Source organism: Archocentrus centrarchus, unplaced genomic scaffold, assembly GCF_007364275.1.
Source record: "Archocentrus centrarchus isolate MPI-CPG fArcCen1 unplaced genomic scaffold, fArcCen1 scaffold_33_ctg1, whole genome shotgun sequence".
Taxonomy (NCBI): Eukaryota; Metazoa; Chordata; class Actinopteri; order Cichliformes; family Cichlidae; genus Archocentrus; species Archocentrus centrarchus.
The window spans coordinates 3589709-3610251 of NW_022060261.1; the positions used below are offsets into that span (position 1 = coordinate 3589709).

Below are 20543 nucleotides of genomic sequence, written 5' to 3' on the forward strand. Positions count from 1 at the left end.
AATCTACCAAACAGACCAATAATAATAATAATAATGATAATAATAATAATTTATTTATTATTATTATATATTTTTAAGCTGCAGCAGGATGCAGGGCAGAGCTACTGAGAGTGAAAGCTGAGCAGCAAAGGGAGAAAAAAGATCGCCCACCCCCCTTAGCTGGTGTCTCGCCCTTCACCTCTCCTATGGTGTGTTTACTGGACTGTTGTGTTTGGAGCCCCTCCTGATGAAAAGTAGCTCTCAGTGAAGAGCCACTTCCTGTCGTTCACTTCAAAGAGCCAGCTCTTAGAGCCGAAATGTTCTTGACTGACCATCACTGTCTGCACCTGTGGCCGTGAGAGCTGCAGCGCCAGCACTGCTGTACTTAATTGGGTTTTAAATAAAAAAAGTTCTGATCATCGGCCGGTTCGGCCTGGCAACGACTGGCCATTTGGGAAACCTCCCGATGGCCATCATGCCCCTGATGGTCGGTAATGTCAGAGCAGAAGCTGACTTTAATAAATATAGAAAATCTGAACTGTTGAATCAGTTTGAGGCCTGAATCAGTGATAAAAGTGTTAATGAGAGTTTGCTGCAGCTGCAGGAACCCTGGTTTGATCCTCAAACACATCAGGAGCAGCTGCTCCATCACAAACACCACAGAAGAAGAACAACACTGGATCAGGTCAAAGGTCAGCAGCTGTTTTTATCTGCATTGATCTCACAGGGACAGTGCATGTTCATGGACATCAATATAAACCTAGAAGATGGAAAGCTGCCAGATTGGAGCTAAACTGCTCATTTCCATCTGTAGTCCCTGGGCAGGTCACATGACTCTATCCAACATCCCAAAGACACACAGACACACAAGAAAAGCCAGAGACACAAAGACAAATGTCAACAATCATCATAGTGAGTTAAAGTGATCACAGGTCTGCTTTGTTGGAGATGAGCCTTCAAAGTGGAACATGTGGAGGGTTCCTTTATTACTACGACGGCGTGTTAGGACCACTGAAGGCCACGCCCCTCTGCTCATGTGATCAAGGTGTTGTTGTAGGAAGACCAATGTGAGAATGCTCCTCTTCCTCAGAGCATCCACCTGTGCTTCCTCTCCTCTCTCCTCCACCTGTTCCAGTGAGGGAACGTCCTCCATGATGGAGGAGCTGCAGGAAAGTGCTGAGAGTTTCCTCCAGAGTGAGACCTCTGTCACAGTTCAGAGGATCTACGGCAGCAGAGACCTTCACGGACACTAAAAGGCTCAAACACACAACAACAACATCACACTGACTCCACTCTGACATCACTGATCAATAATCAAAGAACAAACAGATCAAACTGATTGATCAGCCATCAGAGGAGTCGGATCAATGGAGCTGCTTCTGTTCCTGATGATCCCTGTTTGATCCTGGACCTGAGCTCTGCCTGCAGAGGAGACACAAGACAGTCAGACACACACACACACACCCACACACACACACACACACACACACACACACACACACACACACACACACACACACACACACAGAGACACACACACACACACACAGAGACACACACACACACACACAAACCTTTGACTTTGAGCTGCACTGTTTTTCCTCTGGTCCAGATGTTCCTCCTCATGACTCTACACCAGTATGTCCCACTGTCTCTCTCTGTGGGGAGTCTCAGGGTCAGACTGAGGTCTCCAGCTTTCAGCAGGTCTTCATTCATCTTCGTTCGGTCTCTGTAATCCTGGTGCTGTTCTTCAGGCTGGTCAGAGCCGCTCTGATACACGTGGACCTTCTTATGGTCACTGTTCTTCCACTCCACTTCAGCATCTCCAGGCAGGTTTCCTGTGGTTCTGAAGGGCAGCTGGACAGACTCCGCCCCCTCCTCCACCTCCACCTGACAGTCTGAGAGGACAACAAACACAACATGAGCTGTACAAAGTGTGATTAGTGCTCCCAGAGCAGCATCATCACTGCATGAAAAGTGGGTTTTCGACAGTTTCTTGTATGTAATACTGACGCGCGCCTTGAGTTTTAGGGCTCTCAGCAGGAGGCTTTGGCCAGAACAGTAAACTGTAGGGAAACTGCTGTGGACTCTCTGTGTCAGTGCTCCCTCAGCCCCCCCCCCCCCCCTCTCCTCAGGTCTAGGGCAGGCTCTCATATGTAAAGGAGGTTTCTGTGAGTCATACAAATGCAAATCAACTACTCACCAGGGGTCACCAGTGTTTACCAGTGGTCTACCCCTCCCAAGTTGTAACCAACATTTCTAAAGTGAAACATTCAAACAAGACTAAACTCACAAGAAATCATTCTAATTTATGAATTTGAATTATCTAGTTGGAAATATATTTTTGGAAGTTTTCAGCTTTTGTCTCTTTTTCCAATAAGGCTGTGAGCTTCTGTCTGTGAGCTTCTGTCTGTGAGCTTCTGTCTGTGAGCCTTTGTCATGGAGTTTTTTGTGAACCCTGAACTTTAGAGATAAACAAAGGCTATAACTTGATTTTGGTGACACCACAAGCATTATTTTCATTGAAAAGCAAACTCAGTTTTCAGTCTAATTCACTGTAACTAAAAGTCTGTCACACCATCATCCTCTCCTGTGCAGTGGCTTCCCAGCTAGCATTGAACATTCAGACAACATCCCATGAACGCTGCTATAAACGTTCAGTGAATGTTCACATGCATTAAGACTACCAAGGCAGATGGAATAAGAAAATGTATAAACTTTTATTTTGCTATACATGGATGTACATAAGAGATATCAGCAAAACCTTCATGAGAAAAATGTAAAATAAGGAAAAATTTTAATGCAACAGTCACCTTCTCAGTTGTCCTGCTTAAACAGACAGTGGATGTGTGAACAACACATCTTCCAGCTCATAGGGGGTCATTTTGACTGTTGGGTTTTCTCTGTATTATTGTAGGGTCTTTACCCACAATACAAAGCGCCTTGAGGCGACTGTTTGTTGTGATTTGGCGCTATATAAATAAAATTGAATTGACTTGAAATGAAATGAATTGAATTACGTGTGGCAGCTTCCTCGCCTGTGATTGGACAATACAGATCACGTGCGGGATCACGCTGAAGGTCTGCAGGACCAAAGGAAATCAGTGCAGTCGTTCTCTTCCGTTCAAACTGAATGGCGTTCTTTGTCTATGCTGCTTTCCCGGTACGACAATGGAGGACGTCGTCTATATTTCAAGACCCCAGAAGCTCCCAGTGAAAGCGGGCCTCTCGACCGGCCAGTCTCAACCAGCCCCGCTGCAGACGAGAAAACACTGCTGGCTGCAGTCAGTGGGTTATCTCCTCAGTTACTCAAGTTTGTACGAGCGCGACTTAAAGACAACATGGCGTCTATTGTGCAGAGACTCGATGCTCTGGACTCAAAGACTCACCTACAGAAGGACTCGAGGAAAAGACAGCAGCACGACCCGAAAACTGTGGTAAGACTTGGTCGTTTCTAAAACAAAAATACTAAGAGTGGAGGAATGGTCACAGTAAGCTGACAGACGTATTGTGATTTGGTTTCTTATTTTTATTTCATCTTATTGTCATGATCCTGGGCCGGTGGCCCAGCGTTTTGAGTTATTTTGTGTAGCTTTCTTTTGTTGTACTTTTCAGGTTGTTTTCTTAGTGTTGCTTTTAGTTTCTCTGTTTGTTATTTGAGTGTGCGGTTTGGTTTCCTTTGTTGTTTTGTTTTGTAATGTTGCCTTAAGTTTTCTGTGTTTAGGTTAGTATCTGTTATGTTTAGTCAGTTCCTGTTTTATTTTGACAGTCTCGTGTTCCTTGTGCTTTGTGTTTAGTTTTGCTTCCCCTTTGTCATTAGTCTCATTCTTTTCACCTGTTGTTCCCAGTTGTTTCCCCTCACCCCTCGTTTCCTTTGTGTATTTAAGTCTCAGTGTTGTTTAGTTCAGTGTTCAGGTCCTCGTCAGTTTTGCCTGTGTGTTTTGTCCTTCGAGTTTTTCCTGCTTTCGAGTTTCAAGTTTCAAGTGTACTGTTTGGTAATTATTTGAGTTTTCAAATAAACTGTCCTCCGAACCTACTCTCGCCGTGTCCTGCACTGGGGTCCTCCCTGCCTTGCCCGCACACAGCTGTGACAGTAGGACCTGAACCCAGTATGGACCCCGCGGACCGCGAGTTATTCGGGCTGAGAGTGTCAATGTGGGAGCCGCGGCTTGCTTCGAAAGGCGAGCCGCAGTACATCGGCACTCGCCTGGCCCTGGGAGGACCCGGCTGGAGGAATAAGCCTCGGCGTCGCCGCATCTCGTTTTCGCCTCCAGCCCAAGCTTCCCCACAGCAGCTGCCGTTCACGACTGCTGCCGAATCTCCACCAGCCTACTCTTCTCCCGCCGCTTTCCTGGCACGGATGTGGGATGGGGAAGAGGAGCCTGCCGCCGTTACGCTTCCAATTCATACGGGCGGACGGAAGCGCGGCTCACGGCGGTGAAAGAAGCAGCCACCAGCTGCTGCCTCTGGAATTCCTGCACAGCCTCAGCCTGGAAACACTGTGCAGCCACAGACCACGGCTGTCACCACAGCCTCCGCCCTTGTGTGTGAGATCACCGGACAATTTGTGAGTGCTACACATACCGCTCTTACTGATAACACCTCATCTGGGATTGGTTACACACCAGAAAGACGCAAACAGGATACTGACACTGTCATTTTGCTCTGTGAACAATGGATTGAGCTGCCCGATGAGGCCTGTCAGGACACCATTAAGCACATTATTCAGAGACTGGTAACCACTCATTCAGGACTTTTAGATGACTTACCTGAGCTAATTAGGATTTTCATTATGGAAGTGATCCTCCCTGGCTTTCTAATTCCCTCTGCAGTTGAACTGCCTGTTAAGCCTAAGACTGTGAGTGATACTCCTGTAAAGCATGTTGCACCTGTTTTTGTTCCACGGGCAGTACCAGCCAAAGACTGGCCCGCATCTGCACCCGCTTTAGGTTCGTGGGTGGGATCGGCCGAGGACAGGCCTGATTCTGCACCTGTTCCTGCTTCTCAGAGTAGAAGCACCCCATCAGGCGCTTCTGCTTTAGCCCCAGCAGCTTCAGTCAGTGCTTCAGCTTCTGCATCGGCCGCCTCAGAGTCTACAGCTTCTTCTGCATCGGCCGCCTCAGAGTCTACAGCTTCTTCTGCATCAGCCGCCTCAGAGTCTACAGCTCCTTCTGCATCACCCGCCTCAGAGCCTACAGCTCCTTCTGCATCAGCCGCCTCAGAGCCTACAGCTCCTTCTGCATCAGCCGCCTCAGAGCCTACAGCTCCTTCTGCATCAGCCGCCTCAGAGCCTACAGCTCCTTCTGCATCAGCCGCCTCAGAGCCTCCAGCTCCTTCTGCATCAGCCGCCTCAGAGCCTCCAGCTCCTTCTGCATCAGCCGCCTCAGAGCCTCCAGCTCCTTCTGCATCAGCCGCCTCAGAGCCTCCAGCTCCTTCTGCATCAGCCGCCTCAGAGCCTCCAGCTCCTTCTGCATCAGCCGCCTCAGAGCCTCCAGCTCCTTCTGCATCAGCCGCCTCAGAGCCTCCAGCTCCTTCTGCATCAGCCGCCTCAGAGCCTCCAGCTCCTTCTGCATCAGCCGCCTCAGAGCCTCCAGCTCCTTCTGCATCAGCCGCCTCAGAGCCTCCAGCTCCCTTGGCTCCCTCTGCTCACCCAGCTCCCCTGGCTCCCTCTGCTCACCCAGCTCCCTTGGCTCCCTCTGCTCACCCAGCTCCCTTGGCTCCCTCTGCTCACCCAGCTCCCTTGGCTCCCTCTGCTCACCCAGCTCCCTTGGCTCCCTTAGCTCCAGTTCCCTTAGCTCCCTCTGCGCACCCTGCTCCAGCTCCCTTAGCTCCAGCTCCCTTAGCTCCAGCTCCCTTAGCTCCAGTTCCCTTAGCTCCCTCTACGCACCCTGCTCCAGCTCCCTTAGCTCCAGCTCCCTTAGCTCCAGCTCCCTTAGCTCCAGCTCCCTTAGCTCCAGTGTTTGGAGCCTTTCAAGTATCCTGAGCCTGCTCGCCTCCGTCCTCGTCGCCGCCATTGGGAGCGCGGTCGGCCTCCAGTCATGTCTCCTCGTCGTTGTCGCCGCCGCCGCTGGGAGCGCGGTCTGCCTCCAGTCCTGTCTCCTCGTCGTTGTCGCCGCCGCCGCTGGGAGCACGGTCTGCCTCCAGTCCTGTCTCCTCGTCGTTGTCGCCGCCGCCGCTGGGAGCGCGGTCTGCCTCCAGTCCTGTCTCCTCGTCGTTGTCGCCGCCGTCGCTGGGAGCGCGGTCTGCCTCCAGTCCTGTCTCCTCGTCGTTGTCGCTGCCGCCGCTGGGAGCACAGTCAACCTCCAGTCCTGTCTCCTCGTCGTTGTCGCCGCCGCCGCGGGGAGCGCGGCAGGCCCCCTGCTCGCCTTCGTCCTCGTCGCCGCCGCTGGGATCGCGGCCGGCCCCCTGCTCGCCTTCGTCCTCGTTGCCGCCGCTGGGATCGCGGCCGGCCTCCTGTCCTGTCTCGTCGCCGCCGCTGGGATCGCGGCCGGCCTCCTGTCCTGTCTCGTCGCCGCCGCTGGGATCGCGGCCGGCCTCCTGCCTCGTCTCTTCGTCGCCGCCGCTGGGATCGCGGCCGGCCCCCTGCCTCGTCTCCTCGTCGCCGCGGCCGGCCCCCGGTCTCGTCTCCTCGTCTCCGCTGCTGGAACTGCGGTCGGCCGCCTTACGGGCTTGGACTCTGCTTTTTAGCCCCTTGGCCTGGGCGGCCCCCTGAACTATGGACTGTTTGTTCCCCCTGGCCGTTGCTCTTTTTTTTTTTTTTTTTTTTTTTTTCTGTTTTGCCTGTCATGTCTGGCAGATCTTGCAAACAGAATTGTGATCTGAATGCATTGTTGTGCCAAACATATTTGCTATTTCAAGATGAGCTCTATAGGTTCTCTATAGGCTCCTCTTGTTACTGTGTAATCCTTTATTTTATTTGAATTATTTTTAACATGCTATTTATCAAATTGTGCCAGAAATGACAGGCTTAAGAAATAGAAAAGAGAAAAGAAAGAAAAGAGAAAGGGAAAGAGGAAGAAGAAGAAAGGGGGGGGGGAAAAAGGAGAGAAAATAGAAAAAAGAAACAGGAAAGAGTGCAAGTAAGTAAACCAAATAGTTAGCCACTTGTTAAACTTAAGATATTGACAATATCTGCAAAATTAAAGATTGTGTGGGGAAAAAATAAATAAATAAAAATAAAAGAAGAATAGTTATACAAACCAACCATTTTGTGTCATTATGTGGGTATATGTGTTTGTGTCATGAAATGTACTTACCCATGAAGGCAGAAAGCCGCAGCCCCGCCCATCAGAACCCAGAGGCAGGCAAAGAGAATCCCAGGAAGCCCAGGCCACCAGCAGCCCATCAAGACCTACGAAGACCCGCGGCCACTCATTCCAAAGACAACCGTACACCCCTCCCAGCAGACGGAGGACGGAGGTCTCAGATGGAGTCCCAGCAGCCAAGGAGCAAGGGCACCAGAGCATTCGAGGCAACGAGAAGCCAGCCCCCCCCCAGCGGCCAGCCCCCCGCACGGCCGGCAGCAGGGCCCCAGGGCCCCCGGCACCCAAGGGCCGCCCGAGCCCCCACAGGGCCCCCCCCCACGCCGAAGAAGCCAACGCCGCCCCGCGCCGCAGCCCCCAGGGGAGCAGGTCACCACCCACATCAGAACATCCGGCCCCACCCAGGAACCAGGAGGTACCCACACCCCAGGGGGGCAGGGGGGGAGAGGCAACCAGCAAGGAGCGGTCAGGAGGCAAGCCACCGGCCCAGACCCAGGTCCAGCCAAACATACAACCACACGCACACCGGCAAGCACACCCATGTGCACATTTATACACAAACACACTCTCCCACACACATATAAACATAGATACACCATATTTATTCGCCCACCCATACTCACGAAGACTGTGACAAATACAAAGACACACATTCATCCATAGCTACCCACTCTCTGAAGATGGGAGCGGAAACCACCCCAGGGCCAACAGTGACCCCAAGATGCCGCCAGCCCGGTCCCCAAGGAACCACCCGACCCCGACCCCGGGCGAGGCATAAGAAATCGGGGGGTGAGATGGCCCACCCCCCCTCCCCCCGCCCAACTTATAAGTGTATGTGTTTATGTTGTGAATGAATGAGTTGTATAGGGTGCAGTTAAAATTGAGGGGGCAGTTGTGCCACAAGCACCAACTGCTGGACGTCAGTGCTCGCCCACACTGCCCCCCCAAAAACGCTCCATGTCTAAAATGCAAATAAAATTTGGGGACAGACAGAAATGAAGATCTGAATGGGGCCACCTCAGCGGCCGCCCCTCATCAACCTCTGTGTAACATGCCTGCCCCATACGTGTGTGTGTGTGTGTGTGTGTGTGTGTGTGTGTGTGTGTGTGTGTGTGTGGGTGGGGGGGGGGGGGGTAAGACCAGGAAGGTGGGGAAAAAAAAAAAAAAAAAACCCACCCAACCTGGAAGAAGAGAGCCAGCAGTCCACTGGCTCAGTAGGCACCCCGACCTCCCACACCCCAGCACAGGGCAGGGAGGGGTGAGCCCGGGGCCATGGTGACAGCATCCCAAAGCACTGCAGCACCTGAGACTGGTGCCACCGCCCCCATCATAGAGGGTAGCCCACTCTCACTAGACGCCCATTCACTCAACAATAGACACAAACAAGCGACAGGACATGCTGGCCTGAGTTGGAAATACGGTGCCCCGTCCCCACCAACCACCCCACCGCCGTCCCCAACCCCCACCCCACCCCCCGGCAGCGCAGGCACCCCAGGGCCCCAAAAGCGCAGACCGGACGTCCCAACGCAGGTTAGGTCAACCCACCCCACCCGGTGGCGTGCCCGGGACAGCGCCAGGGGGGACCCACCGGGAGCCGGCACGGCCCCAGGCCCCAGGGCCCAGCCCCCAAGCCACCCAGGGAAGACCAGCCAACCGACCGGGGGCCGGCACCCATCACCCCAAACACCCCGGACCACACCCCAGGACTGCAAGGCAGCACCATCCAAGCCCCCACCACCATCAACTAGAACAGGCACACAGAGATCACCAGAAGGTCGCCCCAGGACTCCAGTCTCAGGAGGCTACCAGCTACACAGGCCCCCAGAGCTCCCACCCGACCGCCTACAAAGCACCTCAGGGGCAGAACCAACAGCCAACCACCGCCACTAAGTAATGGAGCTGATCAGTGGAACCAAAGAGAGTCAAATTCCTCCAATTGAACTTTAGATGAAGCAGACATTCTCTCTAAACTAACATAATCTATTAATAAATTTCTGTACTGAGTAATACATAGTTTATTTTTTGACTTCCAATTCATAAGGATAGTTTTCTTAGCGATGCACAAGGCGGTGAGAACTATGTGTGACATATTTGACTCCATCACTAATTCACTGATGTCACCTAAGATGCATAGTCTGGGGGAAGTTGGGACGCGACAGCTAAACCATGTGGATAGGTCTTTACATATCCTTTGCCAAAATCTCTGAACAGGTACACAAGACCATAGAGCATGTAGATAATTCTCCTCTGAATTGCTTGTACAGTGGGTGCATATGTTTGAATGTGTAAGGCCCATTTGGAACATCTTTTTGTTTTTGTTTTTGTCATAGCTCCTGAACTGTTCCTTGTTTTGACCCCCTGTTTTGGACATTGGAGCTCTCCGGCCTTGTGCCGTCGCTTTTTGTTTCATCCAGTCATTTTTTGTTTCTCATCCCCGTGTTTTGTTCCTGTTTTTGGACTTTGTCCCGGCCTTGTGCCCCTGCTGTTTTTGTTCTGACCTTGTGATTTTTTTTTTTTTTTTTTTTGGTTTTGCTCCCTGGGGTTTTGTTTTGTTTTTGTCTTACACTGTGTTTATTTACAATGTACAAAAGTGTTTTCCAACTTCTTTTTAAACCTACAGACGGTTCGCCGCAGCTTCCGCTACAGTCAGCCTCACGGTCCGGAAAAGGCGACAGCCATTAAAAACTCTGCCCGGTGACGTGCAAGAAGGAAGCAGTAAGACGTATTGGATTGTTTTGTTGGTCTGCTGTATTTGTGTAGTTAGTTTGGAAATGCAGGTTTATTTCTGGAAAATATTACTTATTGTTTTTTTTTACTTTATATAAAATCTGGCTTCTTCTGAACAACCCAAAATGTCTATAAAAAGCAGTGGCGGCCGTGCATTTCACACCTAGGCCTTCAGTAGTGATCCGCCTGAATCACTCCACCCTCAATAACTATTTTATGGCAATAAAAACATCTTTTTATGCAGAAATGCAGTAGAAAGAGCTGTTGCATCGCAGATTGAAAGCTCATGTAGCCAGAATAAAAGCATTTACCCAAGAAACAAACCCAAGGTGCACAAGTCTGCTTTTACTGCCGCTACAGCTGCGACACATATAAAAATGCATTGATAACAACCTCATAAAATTATTATTAAGAGAGAAACATTTTAGTCATCGTGACCCCGAAATGAAAGTTCCTGCTTGCCCCCCCCCCCAAAAAAGCCAATCTAACAGTCTCTTTAAGATTTCCCTATTATTCTTCACCTTTACGTCGTGGAGCTCCGCTTCCCTGCGCACCTGCTCGCTCAGCTGATCCGCTCTGGTGTCCCCGAATGTTTTGCTTGTAAGTGTCCGGCAGTGCTTTGGTGTCTCGTTGCTGCCTCGGTTAGGCAAGTCAAATTTACAAACCCAGTGTGGCTCCAAACACCATGTCGATCAGTGGCAAACAACAAGCACTCCCAGCAATACAATTTGCAGTGTTCCTCGGGGCCTGTGAGCCAGTGGTACCGCTCGTAATTAGTGGACTGAAAGTGGTGGACACATCCTTTTCCCGGTTGTGACAGGCTTGCTAGCTTCGGAGTTGCCCGACCTTTCTTAATGATGTCCAGCTCTTCTTGAAAAGTCCGTCTTGGCTTTGGCAATAAATCTGCAACCAAATCCATTTCTCCTCCTTCAGCCATTGTGGGTCGACAAAACAGCTATAAAATCAACACAACCATATTTTTGCTTGTGCAGCTGGCTACAGATGCAGTTTGCTAGCTCTGGCTAGTACACTGACTATCCAATCAAAGTGTATGAATATGCTGCCGTTACCGTACGCCTGCTAGAGGGCCTCAGTGTTGCCAACTCATAATCTGATTGGTTGATCAAACTGTTTGATCGACACTTATTTTTGTGCTACGGGGCCCGCAGAACTGATTATGAAGGCCTCCAGGCAGATTTCTTTGACCCTGGACACAAATGATGGCGGAAATGTGATTGGTTAAATGCTTTAATATGAAAATACACGTCTGGAAACAGCGAGACCACAGGAAAAGCTGTGAAAGGAACCGTACAAACCATTTGGAATAATTTAACAAGTATTGATGGACAGGATATATTTAACATCAGTCTATGATTCAGATATTTTTTAGGCCAGCAGAGAAGGCCTTGCAGGCCCTGACGGCCCACCACTGTACTGCATCACCTTTTTAATAAAAAGATGATGCAGTGAAGGTGAAAATAATTAACATTGAATGTTTATAGTTTCAGCAGCTGTAACATATTTGGACCTAAAAGATAAAAATGTATAATCAGTTTAAAGGTGCCTCAAGGGTTAATGACTGAAATCACTGAAGTACTTTTATCAATGTTACATTTTTTCAAAGTACTTGTTCATTTGTCTTTTATTCACAGGATGCAGGAGTTGGTACTTTGTCACATAACCATTGTTTTTGGTGACAAAGATGGGCTGATTAATTTTTTTTGTTTGTTTTTTGCATTCAGGGTCTTATCTGCTATGTGTACATTCAAAGTCAAGAGACTCAAACTTTCAGTGTAGTTTCCTGATTTTTCACAATATTTCATATAGTTTCATAATGACTTAATGTGTGCTCTGTGTCAACAGCTGCTGGAGGCGAGGGCGAGTGTCCTGGCAGTGAAGGAGGTTGCCTTCTGAGACGGTGTCACCACTGACCTCATGTTGGATGAGGAGGATGGCGTCTCAGAGGGCGTGTCGGGCTGGATTAAGACCCCCAAGCTTCCCCAGCCAGGAGCTCAGTGACCTCTGAGCCAAACTGCAAGACAGACTAGAAGCTCACCCTAAATACAACGCCGTGCACCATAAGTGTTTGTATGCTGGACCATGCTCTGAGAGAAAGCCACCACCACATGGCCCAGAAGTAGCAAAGCATTATATGTCATAATGTTTTTGTTTTCTTTATATATATAGATTATATGATGTGTGTGTGTGTGTGTGTGTGTGTGTGTATGTTCATATTGCTTTATAAATAAAACAAAAAAAAAAAATATTCAAACTTGTGCCTCACAATTTGTTTCTCTTAATTGAATTCCTTTTAGTTGAGGTTATTAGCATGGCACGAATACAACATAACATACAAGGTATATCACAGAAATAATAATTAAAAATAATTTTTATTACTGGGTTATTATTTATTAGGGAGGGGCTTACCCAGGCCTGTCTTTATAAAGGCCAATGGTGGGACAGATCTACCAACCAATCACATGTGAACACTGAATTGTGATGTCATTTTTTTCATCCAATGACTGAGAAGCCACGTGGGTCTCTTGCCGCTGCTTCGGCTTGCAGCGCTGCTATTCATATGTAAAGTGGAGTCGTTAACACCTCCCGCCTGCCGGCTTCCCCCGTACCTTTACCCCCCACTGATTCTCGTGGTACGTAAACGACCATATCCGTCTCAGGCGAACGAATATGCGCATCCCCGTATGCTGACGACAGCTGACGATAACTAGGGTGCCGTTTACACAAGACCGTTTTCATTTGGAAACGGTGTCGTTTTGATGCGTTTCGGCCTTGCGTTTACACGACAACGGTGTCGTTTTGATGCGTTTCGCCCTTCTGTTTACACGACAACAGAGTGAAAACGATGTGTTTCAGAAACGGGGTCCAGAGTGGAGCGTTTCAGAAACGCACCGGCTTGCGTTTTCGTGTAAACACTTGAAACCGGGGTGATTTGAAAACGCTCGACTCGCACATGCGCACTATGGTTGCGACGGCCAGTTTTTCGCGCACGCGCAAACTGATAAACAGTACTCGCGGATTCACGAGTGCTTCTTATGCTTTTCCTGTGTTTTTACAGTTTTGTAATTCAGCGTTGTGTGCAGCAGTGATCCAACCTCATCATCTGTCCACACAAAACCTCTCACATTGGCCGTTTTGTAAGTAATGAACAATTTGCCGCACTACCTACTGTGTCACTCCACGCATGCGCGTCTTGCGTAAACAAACTTTGCAAAGAGAAAACCAACGCCAACTTGTGGCCTGGCATGGGAACTACATCGTTTTCATCGTTTCACATGTCCTCGTGTAAACGCGGATCGTTTCTGAAACGCCATCGTGTAAACGAAAGGCTGAAACGCATCAAAACGACACCGTTTCCAGTGAAAACGGCTTTGTGTAAACGGCACCTAGGTGCGCCCGTGTCAGTATACGGGGACGGATATGCCTCTTTCCGTGCAGTGCATGTGACTCTTGTTGTGCACAGAATGAAGCGATGGAGTGGCGCCTCCTTCAGGCAGAAACAGCTCATGGAGATCAATAATGATTCCAGCAAAAACAAGAGTGGAGCTGCAAATAAGGGCGAGAGGAACGCTGCAGAAAAGTGTTGATGTGTGAATTGAGAACTTGATGGATTTCTTGGAGCACTAAAATCAGAGCTGCTTCTATTTCTAATATGACAGCTGGACATTAGAGCTGCAACACTTTGAATGGAGCCAGAAAAACAGGAAAGTCTCCAAGTGCATTGAGCTCTGACACTGTCACACCATGAAGGAGACGTGGAAATCACTGTTTCCACTGATCACAGTCACATCAATTCTATTGATGGAAGATTGTGGGATCAATAGACTGATGGCTTTCTCCTCTGGGATCTATCAGCTGCAGATCCAGCAGTGTCAAACAGACTTGGCAGCAGATCAGGACCAAACACAAACACACTGACACTTTGTGTTGATCAGCAGCTGCAGGTAAACTGCAGCAACACTGCCACTCAGACAGTTTCTCTCTACCTGCAGGGCTTCCTTCCTGCTGTCAGTCACAGACGGATCAACAGGTTGTGGATAGAAAGCAGATTCCTTCAGCAGAGGATCCATATCACACTGGAAGCATGTGGTGGGGAAAAGAATGGCTGAAAATGGGACACTTTGAGCCCATTGGAAGCTGAAACTCTGAACAGAAGCTGCTGCAGACCAGCTCATGTGTTCAGCATCAGTGACCATGGTGAGGACTTTCACAATAAAGGAGGCCCACACTCTGTCTTTTCCCGGCCCCGGTTTCCCCGATAATCCCGTCCCATCCAGAGACGGCGTCATTATTGGGCCATATAATAAAGGCCCAAATGAGCCCAGAGCACTTCCTGTGTGTGACTGAGCCTCACTCTCTGCCCACTTTCCTGTCTCCTCTCTGCAGCCATATAATAAAGGCAACAATGTGTCCAATAGACATGTTTGCAGACACAAAGTCACACAGCAGCTAACATTAGAGTGTGTGTCAGTGCAGTCTGCTGGCTTTAAGCACACAAACATTACAGCTGCTACAATCTCACAAAGAGCTGTGACACAGAGAAAGAGAGAAAGAAAATCCTCCAAATATCAATCTACAAATAGAAATCCATCCATTCTGGGACATGTGAGGCTCACATTAATATGTCTTAAAGTGGGAGATGAAGAAATGATTCCAGGGCCCAAATCATGGAGACAAACATCAATCCACAGCTCGGTTTGTTTCCTGGCTCTAACACTGCATGAAAAGTGGGTTTTTCGACAGTTTCTTGTATGTAATACTGACGCGCGCCTTGAGTTTTAGGGCTCTCAGCAGGAGGCTTTGGCCAGAACAGTAAACTGTAGGGAAACTGCCGTGGACTCTCTGTGTCAGTGCTCCCTCAGCTTCCCCCCTCTCCTCAGGTCTAGGGCAGGCTCTCATATGTAAAGGAGGTTTCTGTGAGTCATACAAATGCAAATCAAGTACTCACCAGTGGTCACCAATACTCACCAGTGGCCTACCCCTCCCAAGTTGTAACAAACATATTTTTATTTCTACAGCGAAACATTCAAACAAGACTAAGGTGCCGTTTACACGAGACCGTTTTCATTTTGAAACGGTGTCGTTTTGATGCGTTTCGGCCTTGCGTTTACACGACAACGGTGTCGTTTTGATGCGTTTCGCCCTTCTGTTTACACGACAACAGAGTGAAAACGATGTGTTTCAGAAACGGGGTCCAGAGTGGAGCGTTTCAGAAACGCACCGGCTTGCGTTTTCGTGTAAACACTTGAAACCGGGGTGATTTGAAAACGCTCGACTCGCACATGCGCACTATGGTTGCGACGGCCAGTTTTTCGCGCACGCGCAAACTGATAAACAGTACTCGCGGATTCACGAGTGCTTCTTATGCTTTTCCTGTGTTTTTACCGTTTTGTAATTCAGCGTTGTGTGCAGCAGCGATCCAACCTCATCATCTGTCCACACAAAACCTCTCACATTGGCCGTTTTGTAAGTAATGAACAATTTGCCGCACTACCTACTGTGTCACTCCACGCATGCGCGTCTTGCGTAAACAAACTGCAAAGAGAAAACCAACGCCAACTTGTGGCCTGGCATGGGAACTACATCGTTTTCATCGTTTCACATGTCCTCGTGTAAACGCGGATCGTTTCTGAAATGCCATCGTGTAAACGAAAGGCTGAAACGCATCAAAACGACACCGTTTCCAGTGAAAACGGCTTCGTGTAAACGGCACCTAAACTCACAAGAAATCATTCTAATTTATAAATTTGAATTATCTAGTTGGAAATATATTTTTGGAAGTTTTCAGCTTTTGTCTCTTTTTCCAATAAGGCTGTGAGCTTCTGTCTGTGAGCTTCTGTCTGTGAGCCTTTGTCATGGAGTTTTTTGTGAACCCTGAACTTTAGTGGACTGAGGGAGATAAACAAAGGCTATATCTTGATGTTGGTGACACTACAAGCATTATTTTCATTGAAAAGCAAACTCAGTTTTCAGTCTAATTCACTGTAACTAAAAGTCTGTCACACCATCATCTTCTCCTGTGCAGTGGCTTCCCAGCTAGCATTGAACATTCAGACAACATCCCATGAACGCTGCTATAAACGTTCAGTGAATGTTCACATGCATTAATGACATTAAAGACTACCAAGGCAGATGGATTACGAAAATGTATAAACTTTTATTTTGCTATACATGGATGTACATAAGAGATATCAGCAAAACCTTCATGAGAAAAATGTAAATGTAAAAAGGTAAATAAAAAAAAAATAAGGAAAATTTTAATGCAACATTCACCTTCTCAGTTGTCCTGCTTAAACAGACAGTGGATGTGTGAACAACACATCTTCCAGCTCATAGGGGTCATTTTGACTGTTGGGTTTTCTTTGTATTATTTTAGGGTCTTTGCCCACAATACAAAGCACCTTGAGGCGACTGTTTGTTGTGATTTGCTGCTATATAAATAAAATTGAATTCACTTGAAATGAAATGAATTTAATTTCCGTGTGGCAACTTCCTCGCCTGTGATTGGACAATACAGATCACGTGCGGGATCACGCTGAAGGTCTGTAGGACCAATCAGTGCCTTCCTTCTCTTCCGTTCAAACTGAATGGCGGTTTTTGTCTATGCTGCTTTCCCGGTACGACAATGGAGGACGTCGTCTATATTTCAACACCCCAGAAGCTCCCGGTGAAAGCGGGCCTCTCTACCGGCCAGCCTCAACCAGCCCCGCTGCAGACGAGAAGACACTGCTGGCTGCAGTGAGTGGGTTATCGACTCAGTTACTCAAGTTTGTACGAGCGCGACTGAAAGACAACATGGCGTCTATTGTGTAGAGACTCGATGCTTTGGACTCTAACAAAGCCTCACCTACAGAAGGACTCGAGGAAAAGACGGCAGCACGATCCGAAAACTGCGGTAAGACTTGGTCATTTCTAAAACAAAAATACTAAGAGTGGAGGAATGGTCACAGTAAGCTGACAGACGTATTGTGATTTGGTTTCTTATTTTTATTTTATTTATTTATTTTTTTTTTAGCCTGTCATGTCTGGCATCTTTCACAATCGGAATGATGATCCGAATGCACTGATGTACCAAACATATTTGCTTTGACAAGAACAGCTCTATATGTTTCCTATAGGCTCTTCTTGTTAATGTTTGCAATTTTATTTTTATTTATTTATCTTTTTATTTAGTTATTCATGCCAAGTCTGACAGGCAACAAGGAAGGGGCAAGAACAAGAGGTGGGGGGGAGAAAAGGGGGGGGGGGGGGAGAGAAAAGGAAGAAAGGAGATAGAAAAAAATAAAAAAATAAAAGGGGTTGATATACTCACACACACACACACACACAGACATCCATACACACACCCATATGCACCTACATATACACACACACACACACACAAGTTTATTGTTTGTAGTAATGTGTGTGTATGCGCCTTTGTCATGCAATGTATTCGATAATGAGGGCGAGAAACTGCAACCATGCCCCCCGCGATCCAGAGGTAGATAGGGAAGGACCCAGGGGACCCAGGCCATCCACAGCACAGGAGCTCAGAAGACTTGGGGCCACACATCCCGATGGCAACCGCGTACACTCCCCAGAAGAGGAAGGAGGGAGGCTACAGACGGAACCCCCACAATCCAGGGGCTAGAGTCCAGAGAGCCAGAGGCGACGGGCAGCCCACCCCCCCCGGCAGGCCGGCACCCCCAGCACGAGCCAGGCATGCGGCCCCCGAGGCCCCAAGCGCCCGAGAGCAGCCCGACACCCGGCAGAGCCCCCCCACGCGCCAAAGAGGCCCAAGCCACCCCCAGGCCACGGCCGCCAAGGGAGCAGGCCAAAAACCATGCCGAGACATCCGGCCACACATCCCGGGACCCACGGGCACCCACACCCCAGGGGCGGCAGTGACGACCAGTGGGGAGCAGCGTGGAGCGGTAGGGAGGGGTAACTCCCACCCTCCGTGTCCCACAGGTGCCAAGGCTTGGCAAGCCACCAACCCAGGCCCAGCTGTCCACACACACACACTCTCACAAGCACACACGTACACACACACACACACGTACCAGTCGTTCCCTCATGTACACACACGCACATACACACGCACGCACATTCGCATGCACCAGTCACACACTCATGCATACACACTCACCCTCACATACACACACACACACGTACCAGTCGTTCCCTCATGTACACACACACACATACACACGCACGCACATTCGCATGCACCAGTCACACACTCATGCATACGCACATGTAACATACATGGACACCTAATGTGGGAGAGCGGGTACCAGCACCAAGCCAGCGGCAACCCAGGGAAGCAGCCAACCCAGCCCCGAACAATGAGCCAGTCCCCATCCCAGGCGGGGTGCATGGAACTGGGGTGTGAGAAGGCCCGCCCGCCCCCTCCTCCCACTCAGCGTGTTGGGGGGTTGATGTGAGTGTATGTACTGAGAAGAATGTGTATGGCTGTGTGAAAACTACAGTGCTTTTAAAATTGGAGGGACAGATGTAATATGAGCACTGAATAACAGCGCCTCTCCACACTGTCCCCCCAAGGCCCTCAATGTCTAAAATGTAAATAAAATTGAGGTGCAGGCAGCAGTGAACAGACAAGTGGGGCCACCTCAGCAGTGCCACCCACTAACCACTGTGTGACACACCTGCCCCCCAAGGCCCTATATGTACTATGATGTGTTGTGAGCTGTATAATGCAATTAAAAAAGGAGGAGTGGGACATCACGCAGCACAGCGAGCAGAGCCGAGGTGATGGCCCTACTCACTGCAGCACGAGCCCCCCTCCCCCGAGAACCTATGTGTGCATAATGTGATGTTAAACTGAGTGGGAGGAGGGGAGGGGCCAGGATAAATATGACCGGGAGGCAGAGGACTACCCCCCGGAGGAAGAGAGCCAGCTAGCTACTGGCTCACTAGGCACCCCAGTTCCCTACACCCCCCCGCAGCCCAGGGAAGGCAGGTCCAGGGCCTGAAGTGACCGCACCCCCAGGACGCCACCGTACTCCAGGCCGGCACCCACTGCCCCCACTGCGAACAGGACACAACACACACCCCACATGCATACAAAGGACAACAAATATCGCACACACACACACACGCACGTACGCACACATACACACATTGGTTTCTTATTTTTATTTCATCTTACAGGAAGCAGTTCGCGGCCTGCACAACTCTGAATCCAATAATGATCCTCTGCAGAGGTAAGAATCAGAAACAAAAGCAGCAGTATTCAATGTGTGGAGGAGAGAAGAACTTAAAATGTTTTTACTCTTATTTATTTTCACGTTTTTTTCCACAGACTGTTCGCCTCGCAACGCGAGTGGGTTTCTAATGCGTGGACAGTGATATAATTGTAAGTATCTTTTTTGCCTGAATATTGTTTATGTATGCACTGTGTTTACACTGTGTTTATTTACAATGTACAAAAGAGTTTTCCAACTTCTTTTTAAACCTACAGACGGTTCGCCGCAGCTTCCGCTACAGTCAGCCTCACGGTCCGGAAAAGGCGACAGCCATTAAAACTCTGCCCGGTGTCGTGCAAGAAGGAAGCCGGTAAGACGTATTGGATTGTTTTGTTGGTCTGCTGTATTTGTGTAGTTAGCTTGGAAATGCAGGTTTATTTTTGGAAAATATTATTGTTTTTTTTAACTTTATATAAAATCTGGCTTCTTTTGAACAACCCAAAATGTCTATAAAAAGCAGTGGCGGCCGTGCATTTCAGACCTAGGCCTTCAGTAGTGATCCGCCTGAATCACTCCACCCTCAATAACTATTTTATGGCAATAAAAACATCTTTTTATGCAGAAATGCAGTAGAAAGAGCTGTTGCATCACAGATTGAGAGCTCATGTAGCCAGAATAAAAGCATTTACCGAAGAAACAAACCCAAGGTGCACAAGTCTGCTTTTACTGCCGCTACAGCTGCGACACATATAAAAATGCATTGATAACAACCTCCTAAAATTATTATTAAGAGAGAAACATTTTAGTCATCGTGACCCCGAAATGAAAGTTCCTGCTTGCCCCCCCCCCCCCCCCAAAAAAGCCAATCTAACAGTCTCTGTAAGGTTTCCCTATTATTCTTCACCTTTACGTCGTGGAGCTCCGCTTCCCTGCGCACTTGCTCGCTCAGCTGATCCGCTCTGGTGTCCCCGAATGTTTTGCTTGTAAGTGTCCGGCAGTGCTTTGGTGTCTCGTTGCTGCCTTGTTAGGCAAGTCAAATTTACAAACCCAGTGTGGCTCCCAGCAATACAATTTGCAGTGTTCCTCGGGGCCTGTGAGCCAGTGGTACCGCTCGTAATTAGTGGACTGAAAGTGGTGGACACATCCTTTTCCCGGTTGTGACAGGCTTGCTAGCTTCGGAGTTGCCCGACCTTTCTTAATGATGTCCAGCTCTTCTTGAAAAGTCCGTCTTAGCTTTGGCAATAAATCTGCAACCAAATCCATTTCTTCTCCTTCAGCCATTGTGGGTTGACAAAACAGCTTGTGCAGCTGGCTACAGATGCAGTTTGCTAGGTCTGGCTAGTACACAGACTATCCAATCAAAGTG

The 20543-nt window shown here is 48.9% G+C and overlaps 1 protein-coding gene across 1 annotated transcript in view; it reads right to left on the minus strand.

The window, feature by feature from the left end:
- Positions 1-155: 155 nt before the first annotated feature.
- Positions 156-20543, minus strand: part of LOC115776563 (uncharacterized) — a 39661-nt gene continuing 19273 nt past the window's right edge. Inside the window, exons 7-8 of the mRNA XM_030724285.1 lie at positions 1554-1877; positions 156-1401 (exon numbers count right to left, since the gene is read on the minus strand). Coding sequence (XP_030580145.1) covers positions 1310-1401; positions 1554-1877 — 416 coding nt within the window. The 3' untranslated portion in view covers positions 156-1309. The remainder of the gene's footprint in view (positions 1402-1553; positions 1878-20543) is intronic.